General features: G+C 37.5%; 1 protein-coding gene across 1 annotated transcript in view; it reads right to left on the bottom strand.

Annotated features, from left to right (window-relative positions):
* SLC30A8 (solute carrier family 30 member 8) overlaps nucleotides 1-23,010 on the bottom strand; it is a 68,014-nt gene that overhangs the window by 22,447 nt on the left and 22,557 nt on the right. Inside the window, exons 3-4 of the mRNA XM_037803012.1 lie at nucleotides 13,740-13,847; nucleotides 8,732-8,931 (exon numbers count right to left, since the gene is read on the bottom strand). Of these exons, the coding sequence (XP_037658940.1) occupies nucleotides 8,732-8,931; nucleotides 13,740-13,810 (271 nt within the window). The 5' untranslated portion in view covers nucleotides 13,811-13,847. The remainder of the gene's footprint in view (nucleotides 1-8,731; nucleotides 8,932-13,739; nucleotides 13,848-23,010) is intronic.

Below are 23,010 nucleotides of genomic sequence, written 5' to 3'. Positions count from 1 at the left end.
GTGCTGAGCTGAAATCATGGCCTAAGTCAAAGAAATGAGTCTTACAGCTGAGTCAGGAGGTAGCTGAGAAAGAAAAAGGGTTTGCTTTGGAAGAAGTATGTTAATATGGAGAGCATAGAACCAAGAACTATTTTGTAACCATCAGAGCTACTTAAAAGAACAATCCAGAAAACTGTGGGCAATCGAGGTGAATCCTGTGGAGCAAATTGTATCTAAGAGGTAGTAGGCAGCTGAACATGCATTTGCTTCTAAAAGCGTGGGGTATTATTGACAATTAATGCAATCACCCAGCCAATATTTATTGAGCCCTAACTGTGCATGGTAGCAGGGATAGGGTATACAAAGATAAATAAAGATAAACAAGTCACAGTACCTCTCTTCATTGATAGTGTGGTCTAAAACTCACTGTACTGATGATATGCATAATGGGGTAAGGGACCAGAGAGCTGCTCTCCCTCGGAGTGTGGAGGAACTTTTCACAGAAGAGAGGGATAGGAAATAACAAAAGAAGACATTTTTAGGTAGAGAGAAGAGCATGAGCAAAAACACAGAGAAATGAGAGAATATGGCACCTTTGTGGGAAAGCAGGGGGTACAGAATATTCGGAAAATGATGTGAAAGACAGGTTGAGGACCCTTTGGGTGGGGGTTTATAGTTCATGCCAAGGAATTTGAATGTTATCCTATAGGATATGGAGATCTACTTAAGGAGTTGAGGCAAGGCTGTGAGATGTTCAGGTCTGTATTTAAGAGAAAGATCCATGTCAGAAAGATGGAGGAAAACTCAGAGAGAGGGGAACTTAAAAATTTTAGACAAAGGAAATAATAATAAAAGCATGAACTAAAGCAGTAGCAGTCGTATTTCTGGCTTACTTGGGCAGACATGGAGGAAAGTGCATTTACAACATGACCAGAGAGGCATCGAAAGGACTACATCCTGAAACAGACCTTACTTAGGGCCTGTGGGATGGAGCAGTCTGCAGGAAGGTAGGGAGCCATAGGGCATGGGCCTCAAATTCACAAGTCACCTCAATTTTAGACAGTTGGTGTTCACTCCACATGAGATTTCCATGGAGAACAGAGATATATACCAACAGGATTGAAAGAAGTAAATGTTCATCTTACAACATGTCCCATTACTGGACTGTACCTCAGTATGCTATTAATTCATACATTAAACATTGTTTGATTATATTATAACTGTCATTACTTTATTAGAGAATATGCTATGTCAAAAACACATTGAGTTGTTATTTCACAAGTATTCAAAATACACCACAGTTTTCATAGCCATGTTTTGGCATTTCTTCAATTTTTAATACTAGGAATCTCAAAAAATATGAGTGGCCTAGACTACTGAGACACTTTGAGTCTAGCAAACAGTAAGTACCCTTATCAATAGAGCTCTAGTTATCACACCACCTAGCTACACCTTTCTCTTACTAAGAGAAATTTTTCTACTCTGAGATAGTTACTGTCTTCCCCAGCCTGTTCCCAGCTCTGGATTCTGGACTAGTAATTGGGTGTTTATTCCATCCTTGCTTGACTCTGAGTAGTCTTGCTTCACTCACCTCTCCCTGAGAATTCTAAATTTCTTCCAGTAATGGTTTGAAACTCAATACTTGAGCTTATTTTTCTGAGCTATCATGTCTACATGTCTATTTTTCCAAATAGATATGCATGTTTACATCTGCAATCTAACTCATCTTTATGGCCTTTCTACATTTGGGAATTTTCACAGGCAATCAGAAAGAGTCCCAATTCAATAGGTTCAAAGGCCCATTAGTAGTGGACACCTTGATCTTAAAGCCTTGTTTAGTTTTTCCTCCAATCTCTTCTGCACCCTGTGGCCACAGTTATCTTTCTAAGTCCAGCCCTATGACTTTCCTCTCCCCCTGTTCTAAGCATCGGTTACTCCAAAGGACTACAGAATAAACCCAGCTTCCTCAGCCAGGCCTCCAGACCCTCCTTGACCCATCTACAAGTCTAGCTTTAATCCCCTCTGTACTTCTGCCTAAGATAGGCTCTTCCAGTTCTAAGTTATAAATGCCTAATTCATACTAGCTTAAACAAAAAAGAGAGAGAGAGAGGGAGAGAGAGAGAGAAATCTTGGTTGGTAATGGGCATCAGGCATTGGCAAATCCTAAGGTTCACCCCCACCTGGACCACAGCAATAAATATCATGCTGCTCATTCTGGCCCCTTCATTTGAAAGGCCCTTTGCATCTCCCTTTCAGCCACCTACCAAATCATACCTGGACTTCAGGGTCCTGCTCAAATCCCTTATTCCCAAAGGTGATTTAAGAATGATCACTTTCTATGGCATGTCCAAGAATGGCCTTGGGTTGGGGTCTCAAATGATGGCCAGGATTTTGATGCATGGGAAGAATGAGGGGAGGGATTTTCCATTCAAATAAAAGGGAATAAGCAAAAGCCATAGGCACTTTAAGGCTTGATGATAGTTTTGCAGAGAATTAATAAATAAATTTAGCCAAAATATTGGAATTATGTAGGGAAGTAGTAAGCAAAAAATATTGATAGTCAGGTTGGCAGCCAAATGGTGGGAAATCTTGAAAGTCAGAGAATTTTTCACTTCGTCCAGGATGCATTCAAAGACATTGATCTTATTTTCACTTGGGGCAACCAGGTGGGGCCTACGACAATGGGGGCCTCTGAACTAGCCTCTTCCAGCTACAAGCACCCTTTTCCATTTATTCCAGTGCTCAGTAAAATTCCCTGTGTTTGCCATGATGGGAAAAAAGTTGCAGAGCACTGAACGAGGCAAAGCAGAGCCACTGAAGACGGAAGCAATGTTTTAGGAAAATCTGCTCAATATCAATACAGCTCAAATGCCAAATGACTGCCTGCCCACATCCTTTAATTCCTTTACTGATGGCATCACTTTCTGCTGACTCTAAAGTCAGATAGAACTCACAGAAACTAATTCAGAGCAACAAGGAGGAAAGAAAGAGACTGATTTTCTTCACTTCAAGAGAATAGCTGCCCATTCTCTCCAGACCCATCCCCTCCAAGAAAAAAATATGTATGAATTTTAAAAGCAAAATGGCACTGCATACGGAAAGATATAAGGGGTGAAGTCTCACTTCAGACCAGTGCTTAGACATCAGCTGGGGAGGAAATGTTGTCCAGTCTCAGCATCCATTTAGGGAATGGATTCAGGGAAAAAGCTGAGGAAGAAAGCAGGGGAGGATATAAACCAATTTACAAATTTTCCTGCACATTGTTTGCACATTGTTGTGTGAGCATTTTATTTGGAGAGCTATGAATTCCAACATCACCTTTTCAAATCACATTTCGAATGGACTATGTTTTCACGTTGCTCCTTTTGTGGGCCCCTGGCCCTGTTCTAGCTGGAAAAAGACAGACTTGGAAAATTCCTGTCTCGTGTGCCCCCTCCCAGAATTTGCCCTCCAGGGCAAATTGAGACAACTTGAGACAAAAATGGCAGTTTAAGAAACAATTGAGTTGGATGACCTGCTTTGAGGCTTACCTGCTTTGAGTCCAGCAATTGAACACCTGGGAGAGGGAGAAGGTTTGTCTCCCAGGAAGTAGAGGGAGGATTCCAACTCCTGTCAACAAGGGAACTCCTAAGGCCATTAGCAAGCCCAAGCCCAGGGCAAAACCCAGGCCCAGAAAAAACAGGACCCTGCACTTACATTTGCTATGAGCTGATCTTCCTGATAGAGAGCTGGCATTCAAGAAAATCTGTCATATCATCAGCTACTTACAAACTCAAGAAACAAAAATCTCAGGGAATAAATCTGAGTTAACATTTTAAAATATTGATTACAAGGCAAAGAAACAGGAAATGAAGAAGGCCAGACTTGTAAAAAATGATCTTCAATATGCTCAAGGGGATGAAGGAAAATACCAGAAACTAAAGGATAACAGGAAAGCTGAATGAACAATATGAGAATCTCAATAAAGAGATAGAAATTTTTAAAAGGAACCAAACAGAACTACTGGAGGCAAAGACCACAATAACTGAAATGAAAAATTCCCAGGAGTGTTTCAACTGCAAAATGGAGCTGGCAGAACCTTAAATGAACCTTGAAGATAGCATATTGAGTGAAATAAATCAGACACAAAAGGACAAAAATTGTATGATCTTTTTGATATGAAATAATTAGAAAAAGCAAATTCATAGAGTCAGAGTCTATAATACAGGTTACCAGGGGATAGGGGCAGGCAGGGAATAGGGAATTAAGGCTTAAAATGTGCAGAGTCTATTTGGGACAATGGAAATGTTTTGGTAATGGATGGTGGTGATGGTAGGACAACATTGTGAATGTAATTAACAGCACTGAATTTTATGTTTGAATGTGGCTAAAAGGGGGAAATTTTAAATTGTATATATGCAACTAGAATAAATTTTTTAAAAATACATGGAACTGCACAACATAAACAGTGAACCCTAAGTTAAACCATGGACTATAGTTAATAGTACAATTATAAAAATGTGCTTTCACCAATAGTAACAAATGTACCTCACCAAAGCAAGGTGTTAATAATAGGACAATGTATTTTATGCATGATTTTTCTGTAAACCCACAACTTCTTTAATTTAAATTAAAAAAAAACAACTTTGGGCTAAGGCAAATCTGTTTTCTATGATAAATTCATACTTGCATACCCTTATATTATTAATAAAGAAAAAGGATAAAAAGAAATTAAATAAATATGCAGTAAGAATACAACCATGAAAAGAGAAAGACAACAGAAACAACAGAGATTTTAAAAACCAAAATTATGAATTAGGAAACAAGAAAAATTAAAACAATAATATATCCAAGAGCTGTCTATGCAAGAGAAGTGTATATATGTATCAATAAAATAAACAAACTTCTGCCAAAGTAAACCAAGGGGAAAGAAAATATTTTTAAAATAATAAAATCAGAAGGGAGTTAGAACTAATAAAAGAATACCAATAAGAGATTATCATGTTCCGTGTTATGATAATAAATTTGAAAGTTACAATGAAATAAATGACTGGAAAAATGTAAATGACCAAAATATAGTCAAGAAGTAGAAATTTTGGGTATGTCAATGAATGAGGAAGGCAGTAAAAAATGCATCAAAAAGTAAACTTCAAGAATATCTCTAAAACCAGACAGTTTTATCAGGGAGTTGTTAAAAGGAATAGATAATTAAAATGCTATATAAACTTTCTGTTTTTTTAAAATGAAATTATTAACACTAAACTCTCCATTTCAAAATGCATAATTCTGATTCAAAAACCTAGAAAAATAGTACCCAACTAGAAAAAACTATAGTTCAATTTCATTTGTTAAAAAAGATACAAGCATCCTAAAGAAAATACTAGTGACCCAGATTCAACAATATATTAAAAGAATGGCCAGCCATGGCCAGGTTGAGAGACACCATAGAGAGAGCCAAGAACATGAGACCTGCTAGGCCTCCCTACAATTGTGCCTAAGACTCCCCCCCCATTATGCCTCTTTGTTGCTCAGATGTGGCCCTCTCTCTCTTGCTAAGCCGACTTGGCAAGTGAAATCACTGCCCTCCCCACTACGTGGGATCTGACACCCAGGGGAGTGAATCTCCCTGGCAACGTGGAATATGACTCCCAGGCAGGAATCTAGACCCAGCATCGTGGGATGGAGAACATCTTGACCAAAAGGGGGATGTGAAAGGAAATGAAATAAGCTTCAGTGGCAGAGAGATTCCAAAAGGAGCCGAGAGGTCACTCTGGTGGGCACTCTTACGCACAATATAGACAACCCCTTTTAGGTTCTAATGAATTTGAATAGCTAGCAGTAAATACCTGAAACTATCAAATTACAACCCAAAACCCACAAATCTTGTAGACGATTGTATAAAAATGTAGCTTGTGAGGGGTGACAATGGGTCTGGGAAAGCCATATGGACCACACTCCCCTGTCTAGTTTATGGATGGATGAGTAGAAAAATGGGGGCAAAAAAAAAAAAAAAAAGGCACCCAGTGTTCTTTTTTACTTTAATTGTTCTTTTTCACTTTAATTTTTATTCTTGTTATTTTTGTGTGTGTGGTAATGAAAATGTTCAAAAATTAATTTTGGTGATGAACGCACAACTATATAATGGTACTGTGAATAACTGAATGTACGCTTTGTATGACTGAGTGGCATGTGAATACATCTCAATAAAAATGAATTAAAAAAAAACGAAATTGAAAACAACTGCAGAACAGGAAAATATATGACTTCATATTATAAACATATAACAAACTTCATATCATAGATGAAAAAAAAAAAAGAACATGAGCCCTGGAATCCAGATTGCCTGCCACTTTCAGATAATATTACCCAAAGAGAGTTGTGTTACTTTATGAGCTTCAGGTTCCTTGTCCGTAAAGTGAGATTAATAACAGAATTTACCTGCTCATGTTTTCTTCAGGATTAAGTAAGGTAATACATGAGAAACACTCATCATAGTTATTGGTACATAGTAAGCCTTAAATAAATATTAGCTATCAGCATCATAAGACCATAAATACAAAGGTCATATCCTATTAGGAAATCTCTTCATATGATATAGCTCAACAATGGCTGAAAACAAATTTAAAAACAATATATTTAAAAGAAAAGGTATTTGATAAAAGTAGCACTAATCCTTGATTATTTGTTAATTATTTTAAAACTAAGGCAAGGAGAGCCTTCATTAACATAAAAATACTAAAACCTTAACATAAAAAATACTTAAACCCTCATGCTTCGTTTTACTTAAAAGTTAAAGGTAAGATACGATTTAGCACAATATATTATTTAACATGATAAAAATACGAAACGAAAGAGATACAACCATTGAAACTGAGGAGCAAAGTATATTTTTGCACAAGAGAAGGCTTTCTCATTTGGTAGAGAGGACAGATCAGAGAGGAACAAGGAAAAGTTACTGAAAAACATTAGAATTAACAATAATTCAAATACATTTTGAATACCAAGTGAATATACAAAAATCAAAACTTTCCAACAGAAGAAAGTAATCATCCAGAAAACAAGACATGAGAAAGGAAAGACTAGTCACCTAAAAGAAAAAACCAAACACAAAAAGTAACCAGAATAACTCTGACAAGAAATAAGTTGTCCTCGTATTAAAACAAAATCTTACTGAGAGCTGTAAAATGCTTGACTGAAAGGAGAAACACACCATCTTCCTGGATAGGAAAACTGAATATTTTAAAGATGTTTGTGCCCCCAAGTTGATTTATATGCCAATAAAAATCATAATTTGATTTCAGGGAGAACCAGACAAAATGATTCTCATATTTAATTTGTATAATAAACAGGGATGAATAGCCGTCACCATTTTCTGTTAAACAAAGAATAATGAGAAGGGACCAACAAACATTATATCATATAAATTTGCATTAATTAAGTAAGGATGTTATTGATAGAAAAATAGAAACAGAGATCAAGGAAACACCTTCGAACAAGACCTACTATTTATAAAAACTTGATAAATGATAAAAAGAAACATTAAAATCAATGGGGAAAGAACTAATTATTCCATTAACGGTGATGAAAACTTGTTTAGCTATATAAAAATATATTTTTCAATCCTTAGAGGACACAAAATATCTAATTTCAGATTGATTTAAAAACTAAATGCCAAAAATTCAACAAGAAAGGTATTTACCTGCTCACTAGGTGAGAAAGGATTACTAAGCACCAAAGCAGTAAAGGTAGTAAAAAAAATCAAGCTAAAATGAAAAGTTTGATACAATTACCTATATAAAATTTAAAACTTCTTAAAGTCAAACCAAAATTAAACAAAAATTAGAAGACAAACAATAGACTGGAAGAGTATTTATAACAAGTAAGACAAAGGATTAAAATCCTATCTATATAAAGAGCTCCCAGTGATCAATAAGAGAATTGCAAAGTTCTCTAAAAGAATGAGCAATGGACGTTAAGAGTCAAGGAGGAAAAGCATTATCAGAGGGAAATACAAATCACTAACTGTGTGCAAAACATACTCCAACAGTAACAGTTAAAGAAGCATGTATTAAAATAAACATATTCACCTATACATTAAGAAAATTTTTTGAAAGATTAAAATAAGTTCTGCTAAGATTTGCAGAAAGTTTCATTCTCATGTAGAGTTGATGAGTATATAAATTGTTTCAAACTTTTTGGATAACAGTTTGGTAATATGCATCAAAAAGTAGTAAAAATATTCATGTCCTTCAACCAACTATTTCCATTTTTAGCAATCTCTTCAAAGGGAATAATCAGAAAGGTAGGGCAGAGTTTTATTCACTGTTTTTCATTATAACATTGCTCATTGCAGGAAAAAAACTCTAAATTTCTAACAATAGAGAGATGGTTATATAAATCACTGTGGAACATATAGAATATTGTTCAGGCACTGAAAATGTTTCTGACAAGTATTTGGTAGGTTGGTCAAAAGCATTCAGCAAACTCTCAATTGTGTAAAAAAAAACCTTTGAGATATGAATAGAAAATATACTGTACAAAAATACAATGTACATAATGTTAGTAGAGGTTACCACTCAAATGTGAGGTAATGATGAATTTTAGTTTGTTTCCTTCTATTTTTCAAATTGTCTACAATGAGCATATTGTTACTTTATAATTACAGAAAATATTAAAGCTTACATTAAAAGAACGCAGGTGACTCTCCTGTAATGATGCAGGGATTTGTTTTTTGGTTGGTTTGATTAGGGAAGTCTTCTTGAGAAACACTTACCCACGACCTCGGCAATCATGAAAATGAAACATATTGCCGAAGCGGCACAGAGTTTCCACTTGGCGTGGACTTGTTCATTCGTCCTGTTCTCAGTGGCTTTGGAGTTGCTGTGGCAGTGATAGATGGCTCCTGACTCCAGCTCCTCTGGCTTCTCTCCAGGACACTGATCTTTATTCAGGGGTTTCTGCTGGAGTTCCACACTGTGGATGAGTTTGACAGAAACAAGAAGTGAACATGGTTACAAACACACCTTACTGTCAGCCCTACCATTCTCAAAACTGCTATAAGGACATTTGCTAACTAACTAGGAAGTTATCATTCACAGCTCCTTCTACAAGAAATGTCAAATGTAAGGGGAAGGCAAGAAGAAATTTCCTTCTAAATTTGCAACCACTGAAAGTTTTCTTTTTATTCAGTCAGGCTGTTCATTAATGTAAACCAGCTATGATTAAGAGATGGCAAAGGAGAGGAAGAAAGGATGCAGAGACACTTGGATGTATTTCCTTCCCTGTTACTTCACTTTGAAAATATTTTAGGCACTGTGCTACCCAAAAGAGAGGCAGGGGTGGGATGTAGCATATACCTATATGAGTCCAATATTGTATGCCTTCAATCTCCCTTTCTTCTTCCAGCAACACTGTTAATGGATCATAGCACTTTTTCATGCTGAGTCCATGTGGACCCTCAGAATCCTTCTTAATACAGCTTTGCAGACAGTCTTCACCGATCAGTCAAACCCATAATGAGAGCTGAAAGCTACTTATACTTCGTAAAGCAAACAGTGCCTATTTGTTCTGCTCAAATATAGAGAACATCATTTAGGGCCATTCATAGAATTAGAGAATTTCAGAGCAAGATTGTAGACAACATTTTGTCCAACCCCATGATTTTTTTGGCTGAAGTACTAGAGTTCAAAGAGGCTAAGTAAACTAATTGAGATCAAACATCCAGGAAATGGCAGAGCTGAGATTCTGAGCTGTGTTTTTCCACTACCCCCTCACACTGCCTTCCTACCTAAGTATCAGTATCCCCAAAACTAATTTTACTAATGCAAATGCCTATGTCCATGGATCTTGAACCAATCAGATTTTGATTTTTTAATAAACTTAATAGAAGGCATTAATGAGATTCTTGAGATTGAGAACTTTGCATTCATGGGTTTGAAAGATATTTAAATGGCATTAAATTAGCCTCCACTTGAAGAGTTAATTGATTATTTGGTTTGTCACCATCTGGAGTTAAAAACCTGATGGTTTGGGCTAAGATAATGATTATGATTATGACTCTACCATTATATTGGGGGCTTTTTATGATAAAATTATATATACATTCATTATAGAAAATATGGAATTACAGAAAAACACAAAGTAGGAAAAAAATCACTAGTAACCTTGCTCCCCAAAGATACCTATTATTTACATTTTGTCATATAGCCTTGCAATATATAAATAAACATGTTCTATGTGATTGGGGTTTGTATTAGTTAAGATGCATTTGTTCACAAGCAGAAAATGCCCAGCTCATGCTAGCTTAATTAATAAATGGGAACTGTTGGTTCTGTAACAGAATATGTCTAGAGGACAGGCTTCAGGCACTGTTTGATCAGGGTTCCAGATCCATTTCTCTGTAGTTTCAACTACGCTGCAACCTCAGGCAGGTTTTCCACATGGTAGTGGGAGGGCTGCCAGTGGTAATCAGGGCTTGCTTTTTCATGTACAGGAGAAAGTGTTCCCTTTTGAAACTCTTTGAGTTTCATGCTGATTTGGCCACCCAAGAAATAACCAATATGGCCAGAAGAAGATGGATGGGTTGATTGGCGTAGGCCTCATTACACTGGGGAGTTTGGCTTAACCTAACCAGGCTGACTCCTAGAGCTGAGCGTGGAGTCAATGCTGCCCAAATTGCATGGCTGCAACTCAGTGGAGAAAAGCTGGAATCACCTTGGACAAGATGACAATGTTCATAACAGGATCCCACTAGAGATACAGCTTTGGAACCTAATTCTTAACTTTAAGCAGATTGTGAACATTTTCTCAATGTATTAAATCTTCTACAAAATCATTTTTAACATCTGCAGAGAATTACATTTAATGTAGATATGTCATATCATAATTAACTGATTTTCTATTATTGGACAATGAATTCTCTTCCAATTATTTGCTCATATAAGCACTGCTGGGATTCATGTCTTATAGTTAATCTTTGCTAAGTATATAATTATTTCCTTAACATATTATCTTAAAGGGGAACTTACTTGGTCAAAGAGTATCTACACTTGTAAGGATGTCGATACATATTGCCAAATTGGCCTCACAAAGTTTGTACTGATGATGTTAATAGCTCTCAGGATTTTTTGAGTAGCTCCAAATATTCTTTTTGGAATCAGAACCTTTTGGCAAGTGACACTAAGAATATTTATACCTATAAATGAGTAGATTTTTTGCCTTGTAATGTAATACAGATCTTGATAATAAAAAAAACCACAGAACATAGTAGCAGGTGGCACCAATGCACATCAATTCAGAGGAGCCCGAGAACTAATAGGAAAGCAAGGCGGAGATCCCCTCTGCCCCTGTGCTAAGAAGGCTACATGAGCAGGCAGGGTGGCCAACTGTTCTGGAAATGTCTGGTTTGCTCTGGTCATGTGAAGCTTTGCTTTAAATTCTTTTTTTGTGAATCTTGTGGCCAAGGAAGACCATGCAGTAAGAGGCTAGAAGAAGAAACATCCTGAAGCAGATTAAAAGTGAGACCAAGGCAGGCAAGGTTTCTGGGCAATGCCGCAAGGGGAAAATGTGAGAAACCTGGCCAGTTCTTACTTTTGAATCATTTCCGTGTCCTAGACTCTAAGATTTACCAGTGTGGATGTACTTTGAGCTGAGATGCTCCTTTAAGCACTATGCCAGAGGTCCAAGTCTGGGCTTCAGAGGATCTAGTGGAATTGGCTGCAATGTGCTTATGTGTATGTGTTTCATGAGAGAAGGCAAGAGCCCACAGTTTTCACTGGATTCTCAAAGGAGTCTGTGACTCCAAAATATGTGAAAAAACAAAGTTAAAATGCATTCCTCATCGTCTCATTAGTGCAAAGTTATCTAGGTATCTCTAGATGCAGAACAGGTCCTTGATCTGAACAATGATGTGAATTCTAAGAAGTATTATTTTAAGAAGGTGCTTAACAGCAAATGCTATGACAGCTCAAAAAATTAAATGCGAATTTGTTGTTAATGAATAAATCACCATTGATTCCCATGTATTCAAATATGTCCTAGGTATTGAAGAGTAGGAACAACAGGATAGAGTAAATAAATAGAAAAATAAATGTACTGCAGCATCAAAGAGAAAAAAGAGAGAGAAATAGGGAAATATTAGAAAAGTTGATGCCAATAACCTAGAACTTTGAATCGATCACTTAAAATAAGATTTAGAAAATGTAGCTTTTGTGTTCTTGGATAAGTTTCCATTTTTATTTTTATTTTGTTTTTGTTTGTGGTGGAGGTTAAATCCTTTTTTTTTTTTTCCTGTATCTCTAAAGAGGACCTGATAATATTTTCCACCCTCTTATTTTACAGGTCGACCACACAAATTCACTTGTGTTTTTGCAATTTCATATTACTTTTCCTAAGAAGCTTAAATACTACTCTGTTAGAAAAAGAGATCTAAGCTTAGGTCTTATCATGCATTTTCAACACATCATTCATTTGTTCACTCTTTCATTCATTTGACAAATATTTATTACATGCCTACAAGGTACCTGAGCTATTAGACATGTTAATGATATCATGGCCTATAAGATAAAGTTCTAAATTACCTAAGAAAAAGTCCCTCTGCAGTGGGCTCAGACATTTAATGCTATCAAACAAAATGTTGTTACTCTTTAGAATATGAATTCTATGTTAACAGAATTGTTCCATGAAGCCAGGAGTCATTAATGGGTAATTACTCTCTTAAATCCTGTTCCTAACATGAATTCATTTCAGATTTTCTTGCATTCATCTCTACGGATTTAGTGTGCTTCTCTTTTCTCCCCACTCAGGTTAAACTATTCTCAGCTCCCCAAACACACCAAGCTCTCATTCTTACATGTCTCTGTCTTTACCTTGCAAATCCTCCAGTCTGGAAAACTTGCCATAACTCTCCTCTCTATGCATGGTTTAACCCTACCCTAACTTCTTTTAATTTTGCATTTCTTGGCCTATCACTTTTTCTGTAAAACCATTCAGAAAAAGGCCTCCCTCCCCCACCATGCCTACAAAGTCCAGGTAAAACCTAGGTGTCCCTGGCTATATTCTCATGGAATGTCTCCAGCATGACACATATGCTGTAGTGTAATTGCCTATTTCTTACCCATATTCTCCAATAGACCCCAAGCCTCAAGAGGACAGAGATCTGGGACTAGGGATGTTGTCTTCTTCATTATATATCCAGTATTTAATGGTCAATAAATAAATGTTAAAGAAATAGAAAATGAATGAATATACAGCACATGACAGTGTGGGAGATATCAAAAGGATTTGAAACTATGCAGAACATTAAAATCTGCCATATTATGATAGGTGTATGTATTGATAAAGACATGATATGATTAAGAAAATAGTAATTAATTTCAAGATCAACATAATCACAATTTGGCCACATAGCTGAAAGTTTTATTTTTGTCTAAATATAATTTAATAAAATTTACTACCTAACTTAAAGGTGGGGATAACTGAGAAAAAGAAAGGAAAACACATAAGCACATGAATGCCCATTTAATGGAAGAAAAACTACACATGAAAAATACGTTAATAAGATGTTATCTTCATGCACTTAAAATATTTAAGGAACCAAACCAACTGTACAGAGTTTTGCATTTTCCAGGACATGAATTAATTAAATTAGTAAACAGCTTATAAATTTTTACAAAATGCCCTCAAGTTGCAAAGCCGAAGTTTTCTATTCTGAAGCAAGAGAATCTAGGAATTCAAGTGAATATTCAAGGCACAGAGAATTATGAAGCAGACATATATGTTACCTGTCTTGTGTGAAGGCATACATCTTGGTGGCTTTGTCATTCACAAGATAAGTTCTTTCAGGAAACTCCATGGCAGCCAGGAAGGAGCTTTTGTTGTTGTTTAACTCACTGTCCAGTTTGGGGAGCAAAGTAGTACTACAATTATTCAAACGCTTTAAAAAAAATTATAATTTTTCAGGACTTAAAATAACAAACCTCCTACATCCGTGTTCTTGGTAGGTCTGCTAAAATCACAGCCTCCTTGGACTATCACCTGGCTTCATTCTCTCACCCAAACAGACTCCTTTTCTAGGGGTCGTGCATGTGTGTCATATTAAGTGTGTGGAATGTGTGTGTGTGTATGTGTGTCTTTCCTATGCTCCCTGATCCGATGCGCTTTCCAAGAGGTAGAGGAGCTAGAAGGTTTCCAACTAATCGCTGATGTAGGGGTTTGACCTTCAGAGCACACTTGGTTGAGCTGCAAACAGTTACCCTTCTGTACATTAATCTCCTGTTTGTTTTTCTCTGTCGCACAACCTAAGAGAATTTCTGCTGGGATGTAGCTCTGAGATGACCTCTAGGCAGCTGTCTGGATTTACGTATCCTCCCGTAGGACCATTTTGAGCTTTCACTACTGAAGGGGAGGGCAAGGGTCACTAGTTCTTGAAGTCTGTAATCTGAAACAATTCCTGGTGCGGCAGCTTTGAAATCCGTTTGACAGGCAAGAGAAGGGCAGACTTGGCTTCTAAATAAATAACAGTCCTCAATCATAAAAAAAAAAACTCAGAATGATCTGAACTCTCTCTCGCCAGAGCATTGTGTGCTGAGGATAAAAGGCTCACCCAAGGAAAACTTATCAGGCAAACTAATCACAACTTTTAAGAATGGAACCTTCTGAGTTACTCCCGAGATACTGTCAACACCCAAACTTATAGGAATCGACAATTTACTTCATTAAAAAGCATTTTTCTTTCCAGATAACAGAAAGGACTACAGCCCAAGAGCAACAGAATAGCCAAATGGCAAGCATTTGTGTGTGGGCCAAAGAGGACCAAGATCTGTACAGATAGTGGTGGGGGAGAGGAGAGTATGGGGTAAGCCCAAACCACTGAGTTCTCATTTTCCTTCTCTCTGTCAACACTAACTTCTTAGTAAGAAAACTCAGGGTAGTTTAGTCGTGGGAATAGCACAATGGCCCAGAGTCATGAGAATTTGCCCATTTTGCTGAGATGGGAATTTGCCCCCCTTTGCCCACTGTGCTGGTTTTGATGTATTATGTCCTCTAAAATGCCACGTTCTTTGATGCAATCTTGTGGGGGCAGATTTATTAGTGTTGACTAGATTGTAATTTTTTGAGTGTTTCCATGGAGATGCAACCCACCCAACTGTGGGTGATGACTCTGATTAGGTAATTTCCTTGGAGGTGTGGCCCTGCCCATTCAATGTGGCCCTTGATTAGTTTATTAGAGCACTACATGGGCTCAGACAGAAGGAGCAAGCTTGCTACAGCCAAGAGGGACACTTTGAAGAATGCACAGGATCTGAGAGAGGAGCTGCAGCTTACAGGGACATTTTGGAGATGGGCTTTGAAAGCAGTGTTTTCTCCTGAGAAGCTAAGAGGACAAATGCCCTAAGAGCAACTGAAAGTGACATTTTGAAAAGGAGATGCAGCTTAGAGAGGAATGTCCTGGGAGAAAGCCATTTTTGAAACCAGAACTCTGGAGCAGACACCAGCCACGTGCCTCCCCAGCTAACAGAGGCTTTCCAGACGCCATTAACAATCCTCCAGTGAAGGTACCCAATTGTTGATGCATTATCTTGGACACTTTATGGCCTTAAAACTGTAACTGTGTAACCAAATATACCCCCTTTATAAAAGCCAATCCATTTCTGGTATTTTGCATAATGGCAGCATTGGCAAACCAGAACACCCACAATTGCCTACTAAAAAAATATTGTCCCCTGGAAGAAAAATGACAATTGCCACCGCAGTGAAGGGAGAAGTCATCCTCGGCTGAGAGTGAGAAGGTTAGATCGCCTATCCCATGGTGGAGCTGCACTTCTTATCTTAAGATTACAGACACTTTCCCCTGTTAAAACATAACTTACAATTTCTTTTCATATGACTCCATTGTCTAACTGATGATTAGCTTCAGTCTGATGGATGGGAATCAGAAACAAGGCTCTGGGGAGGCCTGTGGGAAAGGAAATGATTTTTTTCTTCCATGAGAAGGTATTACAGTCTGGATCTAGTGTTGGCAAAATAAAAACAAAAGGATTTCCTTCTCATATGTCCTTATTCTTAACTTTGCAAAATAACAGGTTATTCTGTGAAGTCAATAGTAGGAAACCAGAAGAGAATTACTAATCAACCTGTGTGAAACATTGCCATACTTTGCATCTCAAATCGTTTGAGTACTTCCTAACACATTATGAGATAAATAGAATTCAAGTAAAGGAATGTCAAAAAGTAAGGAAATTGGTCAAAATCAGGGTGAACTCTCTTTAAGTGCAAAGAAAATAAGAAAAGCAATATTCAAATGCAAGGAAAGAGAATATTCAGCTATACAGAGCAACAAGAGACCCTCCAGGAGTTTGAGCTTCTGAACCATGAGTTTTGTCACTAGAACAAATATGGATGAACAGATACAGTTCTCTCTGTTTATGAGTCTATGATTTCGGAGAATACAAACTAACTTGTTAATGTGGATTGCCTGGGAGTGAGCATAGGCTGCGGCTGATATGGTCTGGATGGGAAAAGAGGGGATGAGGGACCCAAGTAATAAAGGACAAGGAAAGACTGCAGCCCTCCTCAAATGCCTTTTGTGATTTTTTCTGTTCATTTATATGCTGACCCATATGAAATTGCTGTTTTTGTAGGTCCGACATGGTTGAATATCAGCAATTTCATACAGTTTAACTTACATGTACATGCACCCATAAGGTTATAGCTATATGTGTGTACATGAATGATAAATTTGGAAATAAAAATTAAAGTGTGCATATTTCAAAGATATTGGAAAAGGCTTTAAAAGTTTAAAAGTTTCTGGTGGGAGCAGCATAAGAGCCAGAAACAAAAGATTGTAACAACTAAAACTTAGATGTAAAAAAGAGTAAAATTTGATGCTGTAAATTTAGATGTAGATCAGTTATAACCCAGAATTGGAAAGCAATGTGGATCAAAAAAGAATCCTCTCTCTTGTTTTGGTGGGCATTATGCTGCTCATCCCAGTTTCCTAGGCAACCGGCTTCCAAAGTATCCTGAATTACAGGATGTCCTCTCCGCCCACTCCTCTCCGCCCACAGGTTTGTACAACTGAAGGGGCAAAATGCAATTTATAAATTACCTCTGGGAATAAATATTCTGTCACCCACCAGAACATCACTCACAGACTGAAGCACTGGTTCAGGCACCTAGTGCTAGCTGTTGTCACCAAAAATTCCTTAATAGGATTTAATGAACAGTAGCTAATACTTGTACAAAAAAATTACACTGTCTATTGCACTGTTTGATATTTACTTCTGGATAGAATGTGTACATTTGTACAAAACCGCCTTGAGCGTTCCTAGACACTAAGGTTCTCATGATTTGCATTCCCTAAAACCTATACTCATTTTTCAGAAATATTTCATGTTGCCGTTGTTTGTGTGTAGCTACCTTTTTAAACAAGACACAAAAATGTGCTTATTTTAAAATAATAAATGTGGGTTTTCATCATGTTTGTCTCTTGCCTGTTCTTGAGGAAAAGCAGTGGAGTGACGTGGCTTAACACAAGGGCTTTCCAATTAAATAGATTTCTGGTTCAACCACTTTCTCAGTGTGTGACCTAGAAAACATTATCTGACCTCAGTTTTTCAATTTCTCGTCTGTAAAATGGGGGCACTAATAGAATCTACAAAGTGCTTGTTAAATGTAAAAGAGATGTGCATAAAAGTTCTTAGCATGTGAGTTACTATAAACTTGATCATTTCTAAAGTAACTTGTTTTGCCTATCCCTGAGATATTGGTCTCAGCCTCAACAGAAGACTAAGAATTGCATATAAATGAAAGACTCTATCAAGGAGGTTGTGGTGGTTTGAAGTTATATGTACTCCAAAAAAACATATTCTTAAATCTAATCCATTCGTGGGTGTAAACTCACTGTAAGCAGTACCTTTTGATGAATCTACTGAGGCTACCTCAATTCAGGATGGGTCTTGATCCTATTTTGGGAGTCCTTTAAAAGAGAATGAAATTTAGACATGAGAGGGAGAAAGCCACAAAAGCAAGAAACTGAAATCAGTGAAACTCAGAAGAGAAGGGAAAGACAAGCAGATGCTGTCATGTGCCTTGCCATGTGGCAGAGGAGCCAAGGATCATCAGCAGCCAGTCTTAGAGAAGAAAGCATCACCTTGACGATGCCTTGATTTGGACATTTTCTTGGCCTCAAAATTGTAAGCTAATAAATTTCCATTGCTCAAGTCAACCCATTCCATGGTATTTGCTAGAGCAGCCTAGTTAACTAAAACCAAGGTATAGGTTATTGGAAGGAAGATTTGTGGACTGGAATGTGCCATCATAGTACCTCCTTAGCTGCCAAGTGTCTTTTACAGTGAATTCTTAGTAAGGAGCTATTTCCCACAAAAGAGTAGAAAATTCAGACTCATTCATTGTAATCACCTACTAAAGATGCAGGACTTACACAGACCATAAAGAACTTATGATTTCCAAGTTAGGCAGCATTTCCTTGGCAAAGTGGTTTTATGTTTCTTACTACAGTGTAAGTTTTTCAAAAATTCCATCCGGGAATGTGAAAATAGACATTGAAATTTAATTGGAGTATATTTTAGAGAATGCTGTGGAATTTCATTTTAATCTAAAATAAGCATGTATAAAACACAAACCACTTCCTGATATTTCATGCATTAGATGAAAATGAACTGAGGGCCATTTGATTTTCATCTCCTTCTTAATAAATTAGGACTATATCACTTTTTTACCATTTTTAGTTTTAAAGAGATTAAACTGCAGAAATGTCCCAGTTAAAATGCAATTTGAGTTTGTTGAGAAAAGAGAAATAGGATAAAATATTTATAATAAAACAATAAAATAAATATATTATTAAGCTTCAAAGATGCAAACACATAATACAAAAATAGACTAGTTGTGTTTTAGTGGGGGGAAATATTGGGGCTAGAGGGTTAAAATGTTTGTGAAGTTAATAGTTTATCAGCTAGTCCCATGTGCCAAGCTTCCTCTTCCAAGCAAACTTGAACCAATTAACCCTTAAGCGTATTCCATGGGCTAAACATGGGAGATGGTGTCTTGCAAACTCCCAGGCAATTGTTTGCTGGCTTCACATTTGCACGACTGTGTATGTCTCTCTTCTTTTATTTATTTAGGCAAGCAAAAGAGAGTTCCAAGGACCTAAACCATGATTGTAAGGCATTAGAATAAGAAAGGATGACAAAAATATACTCTCTCTATAAAGAGAGTATATAAATGCACAAAATGCCAGTGCAAACTAAAGCATTGAATACCTGAATTAAAAAAAAATAATAAATACAGCCCTCTTGCCATTACCTACAAGGCCATCATTTAATTTTCATGAAGACAGTTTACTTTCCTTAAGTGAAAGGCCTTAGCAGCCCATAATTTGTCTTAGGGAGAAGGATTTTCACAGAGAGCCCCTGAATGCACACCAGTAGAGCCAAGGCATAGCTCATCTTCTCCTCTGAATCTCAAAGCCTGGATTTATTTGACTCCTGGCTGACAAGAATGCCTCTCGGGAGATAGTCCAGGAAACAAGACAAAGCTGCTTTGGAGCACTCCCCTGAAAGACTGAGCCATTGCTTTTCACATTGAATCCAAAATGTATCAAGGGATGGCGGCTGTCTTCTCTGCTTGGAAGCACAACCACAAGGCATTGCAATTAATTCATCTCTCCTTTTGGTGTTAATGAATTTGCTTCCTGTGAGCCTACATTTTAAAATGCTGTTAATCCAATTGTAGTAAATCTCACCACCACCATCAGGGAACACGTTCTTTGAATTCACATCCAAAGCAGATGAGAAAGGTATCCTGTTACCTTTTGCAGCCATAAGCTCTCTACCCAAGCACCCAAATATTGGTCATAAGCAGGTGACAGGAGCTTCTATTTCCTTTGAAGTCAGCTAACTTCAAAAGAGAAGAGAAATGTTTAATGATAACAAATGAACACATAGTGCATTATTAAAAATAATATATTTGGCAACAGATTTTTAAAAAGCTTTATGTGCCTAGGATAATATTCCCCTTTACCATTCAGAATCTAGAACTGAGGCTATTTTTCTGAGTCTTCACCAGAACTGTGATACTTCTTCATTCACAGAATAAGAGTTTCACTTTAAACATTAGAAAAGTCCAGATTAAACTGGTACAAAAAAAAAATCCAAGACACAAACCATGATAATGTTCTCCTATTTTAAATAATAGGTATGGAGCAAAAAGTCAATATGACAAAACAGAATAAACAGTTTTTCATAAGAGTTGGTTAGGAGGAGATATGGCATAACCTGCATTTCCTAGTTACAAGTTAGTTTCCAAGAAAGCTGGTAAATAGTAAACTCAGATACCCTTTGGCCATTTTCTATTGAAAGAAACAGAGAGAACAATCAATTCAATGACTAAAACAATGTCCCAATGAATAACTAATCCTCCGTCACTCCTTTTATTATTATTTTTATTAGAGAAGTTGTAGCCTTACAGAAAAATCATGTATAAAATGCAGTGTTCCCATAAACCACCCTATTATTAATACCTTGCATTAGTGTTCCATCACGTCTTAGAATCATTATTCCGGATGTTGCTGTCAGCAAAAGAGGAACAGTTCTTTTTAATCTGCTTTATCGTAAGTAATTATTTCTCCTGAACTTCTTAATAAAAACCAGGGCCCCAATTAAAGTGAGGTATACTGATTAGTCCTAAGGTTTGAAGGACGTATGAATTTATCTTCTGCTCAAATACATCCTGTCCACTGTTGGCTGGCTAGATTAAAGGATATTGTGCATTCTGTTCTAATCCATGTGGCCATTAGCTACTAAATCAAAACTGCTCCTCTTTGCTGGGTAGAATAATTATTTAATTTCTACCCGATGCCTTAGACAGTTTGGTATAGTCTGTAGTACTAAGCTCTGCTCTGAGGATATTTCTCCTCAAGAAGAGTGTATTTGAATCTAGCCCAACCACCCATTTTTACTGATACTTCTACTGCTGAATTGACCATATTTTCATACTGAATGCACCCAGTTTGGTAAATTTGAGGACTGCAAGTTCTAATTCTCTCTTAGTGATTTCATCATGTCAATGAATAAGTCAGTTTGCTTCTTTCTGCCCCAATTCCCTAATCAGAAAAATTCAAATCACAACTGAGCCACCTCAGAAGACTCTTGTGGATAATGAAATGCTTTCCGAATATTTAATATTATTGAAAACATTAAAATTGAGAAGTTGTTTATTAGTAACATGAATAAAATATAATATCAGTAAATGCCACCTAAATAAAATTTTCTAACACGTTTAAAATTTTAAAAGTAGCACATACACACAGCAGTGTTCAACATGCAAGAGGGTAGATATATTTTCCTGTGAATATGTGTTTCAGCCCTTGGGTAGAAATTAGATAAGCCCCTAGACTCTTTCCAGGGGATACAATCAGTTTTAAGAATACCCTGAATATCGTCCCAGAATTCTTTGTACATTTATGGGCGTGCACACACACAGACCTTTTGAAAACAAATTTGCCACATTTTTGTGAAGTTGCTGTTTGGTGACTCCTGAGGTAGCATTGATAACAAGGCTGTTTGCTTTCCTGGTGCGGTTACTAGGAGACCCCCAGGCCTGTGCTGTACCTGCTGGAACTGTGATGCATGATGGAGACGGCCGCTGTTGCATTACTCCCCCATGAGTCAGCAAGTACAGCTCCACTTCTCACCTCATGTCTCATATGCCAGCAAACTGAACAGACTAAATTTCATAGAAATTGCTTTCCACTGGGAGAAAAGTGAAGAAAGACAGTAAGGAGCCCTAACAGACAACTCAGTCCATTGGTCAACTCCAAAACTGACACATCATTGTCATCTTCCTTCCCCTCTCCAAGCCTTGCTGAAACTGCTGATTTGACCTGGTACTGTGCTTATCTCTAGTGATTTAGACATGCAGCTCCTGTCCTCTGAGAATTTAAAACCTAAGAGAGGACTGCCTTTGAAAAGCAATGCATTCTGTATGAGATGACACACAATAGTGATCACAAACCAGCAAGCATGTCACAATACTGCCAACACATTCATGCTTAAAGTGTATAGCATTCATTCACAAAACCTGGACATAGAGTGAGAAGAAAAGGGACCATCACTAGCCCAGTTAACCTCAATGCAAACACCAGGAATTAGAAGCTCCTATCTTATCTTCTTGGATTATTAGATCTGGCTCTCTCAATCAAAAACAATATTACACATCACACATAAAGTTCCTCACGGCTTTAAAAAAATATCTCTCTGGGATGGGATGGGCAAGATGGCAGCATAGAGAGGAGTGAAATTTAGTTAGTTCCCTGGAACAACTAATAAACAACCAAGAACAACTAATAAATAATCTGGAAACTGCTGGGGGCAACTGTGACTGTACACACATCATACACCAACCTGGATTGGGAGGAGTGCCCAAGACCACAGCATAAAATCTGTAAGTAAAAACTGTGGAACCGTGCTGGGAGCCTCCTCCCCCCACAGCAGGCTTAGCTGCAAAACCTCGCTGTGGTAGAAAGCAGCACTCTCTGAGCAAGCGAATATTGCTCAGCTCACCTCCAATGGGGGTTTTAATTGACAGATGTGGACTGCTGAATACAAGCCACAAACCCCCAACAAGCAGACAGAGGCTTTTAGTGATGACTGACCTTAAAGAACCAGAAGACTCATCTGTCCTGGGAGGGAGAGCCAGAAGACCACATTTTATCTCTAGCCGATGAGGGAAACTGGGGAGCTGTGTAATGGCTCTAAAAGGGGGCTTTCTATCCCTTTTTCTCTCTCTCAGACTGAGGGGCTCAATGGAGACAGCCTCAGCCATTTTCAGTGGACAGAGCTTCAGCCATTTTCAGTTCGCAACACTCTGACCCAGACAGATGGTGACAGCAGAGTCAGAGAGACACCAATTCACATGCAGATGATAACTCCCTAGGGGGTATATCTTCCCTAAGAGGAAGAAGATGGAGACCAGATCTACTACTGGTCTTCAGAACCAGACCCCAGAGCCTGAGGGAAAACAGCCAAAACAGAA

Source organism: Choloepus didactylus, chromosome 14, assembly GCF_015220235.1.
Source record: "Choloepus didactylus isolate mChoDid1 chromosome 14, mChoDid1.pri, whole genome shotgun sequence".
NCBI classification, from domain to species: domain Eukaryota; kingdom Metazoa; phylum Chordata; class Mammalia; order Pilosa; family Megalonychidae; genus Choloepus; species Choloepus didactylus.
This window is presented reverse-complemented; position numbering and strand designations above follow the sequence as displayed.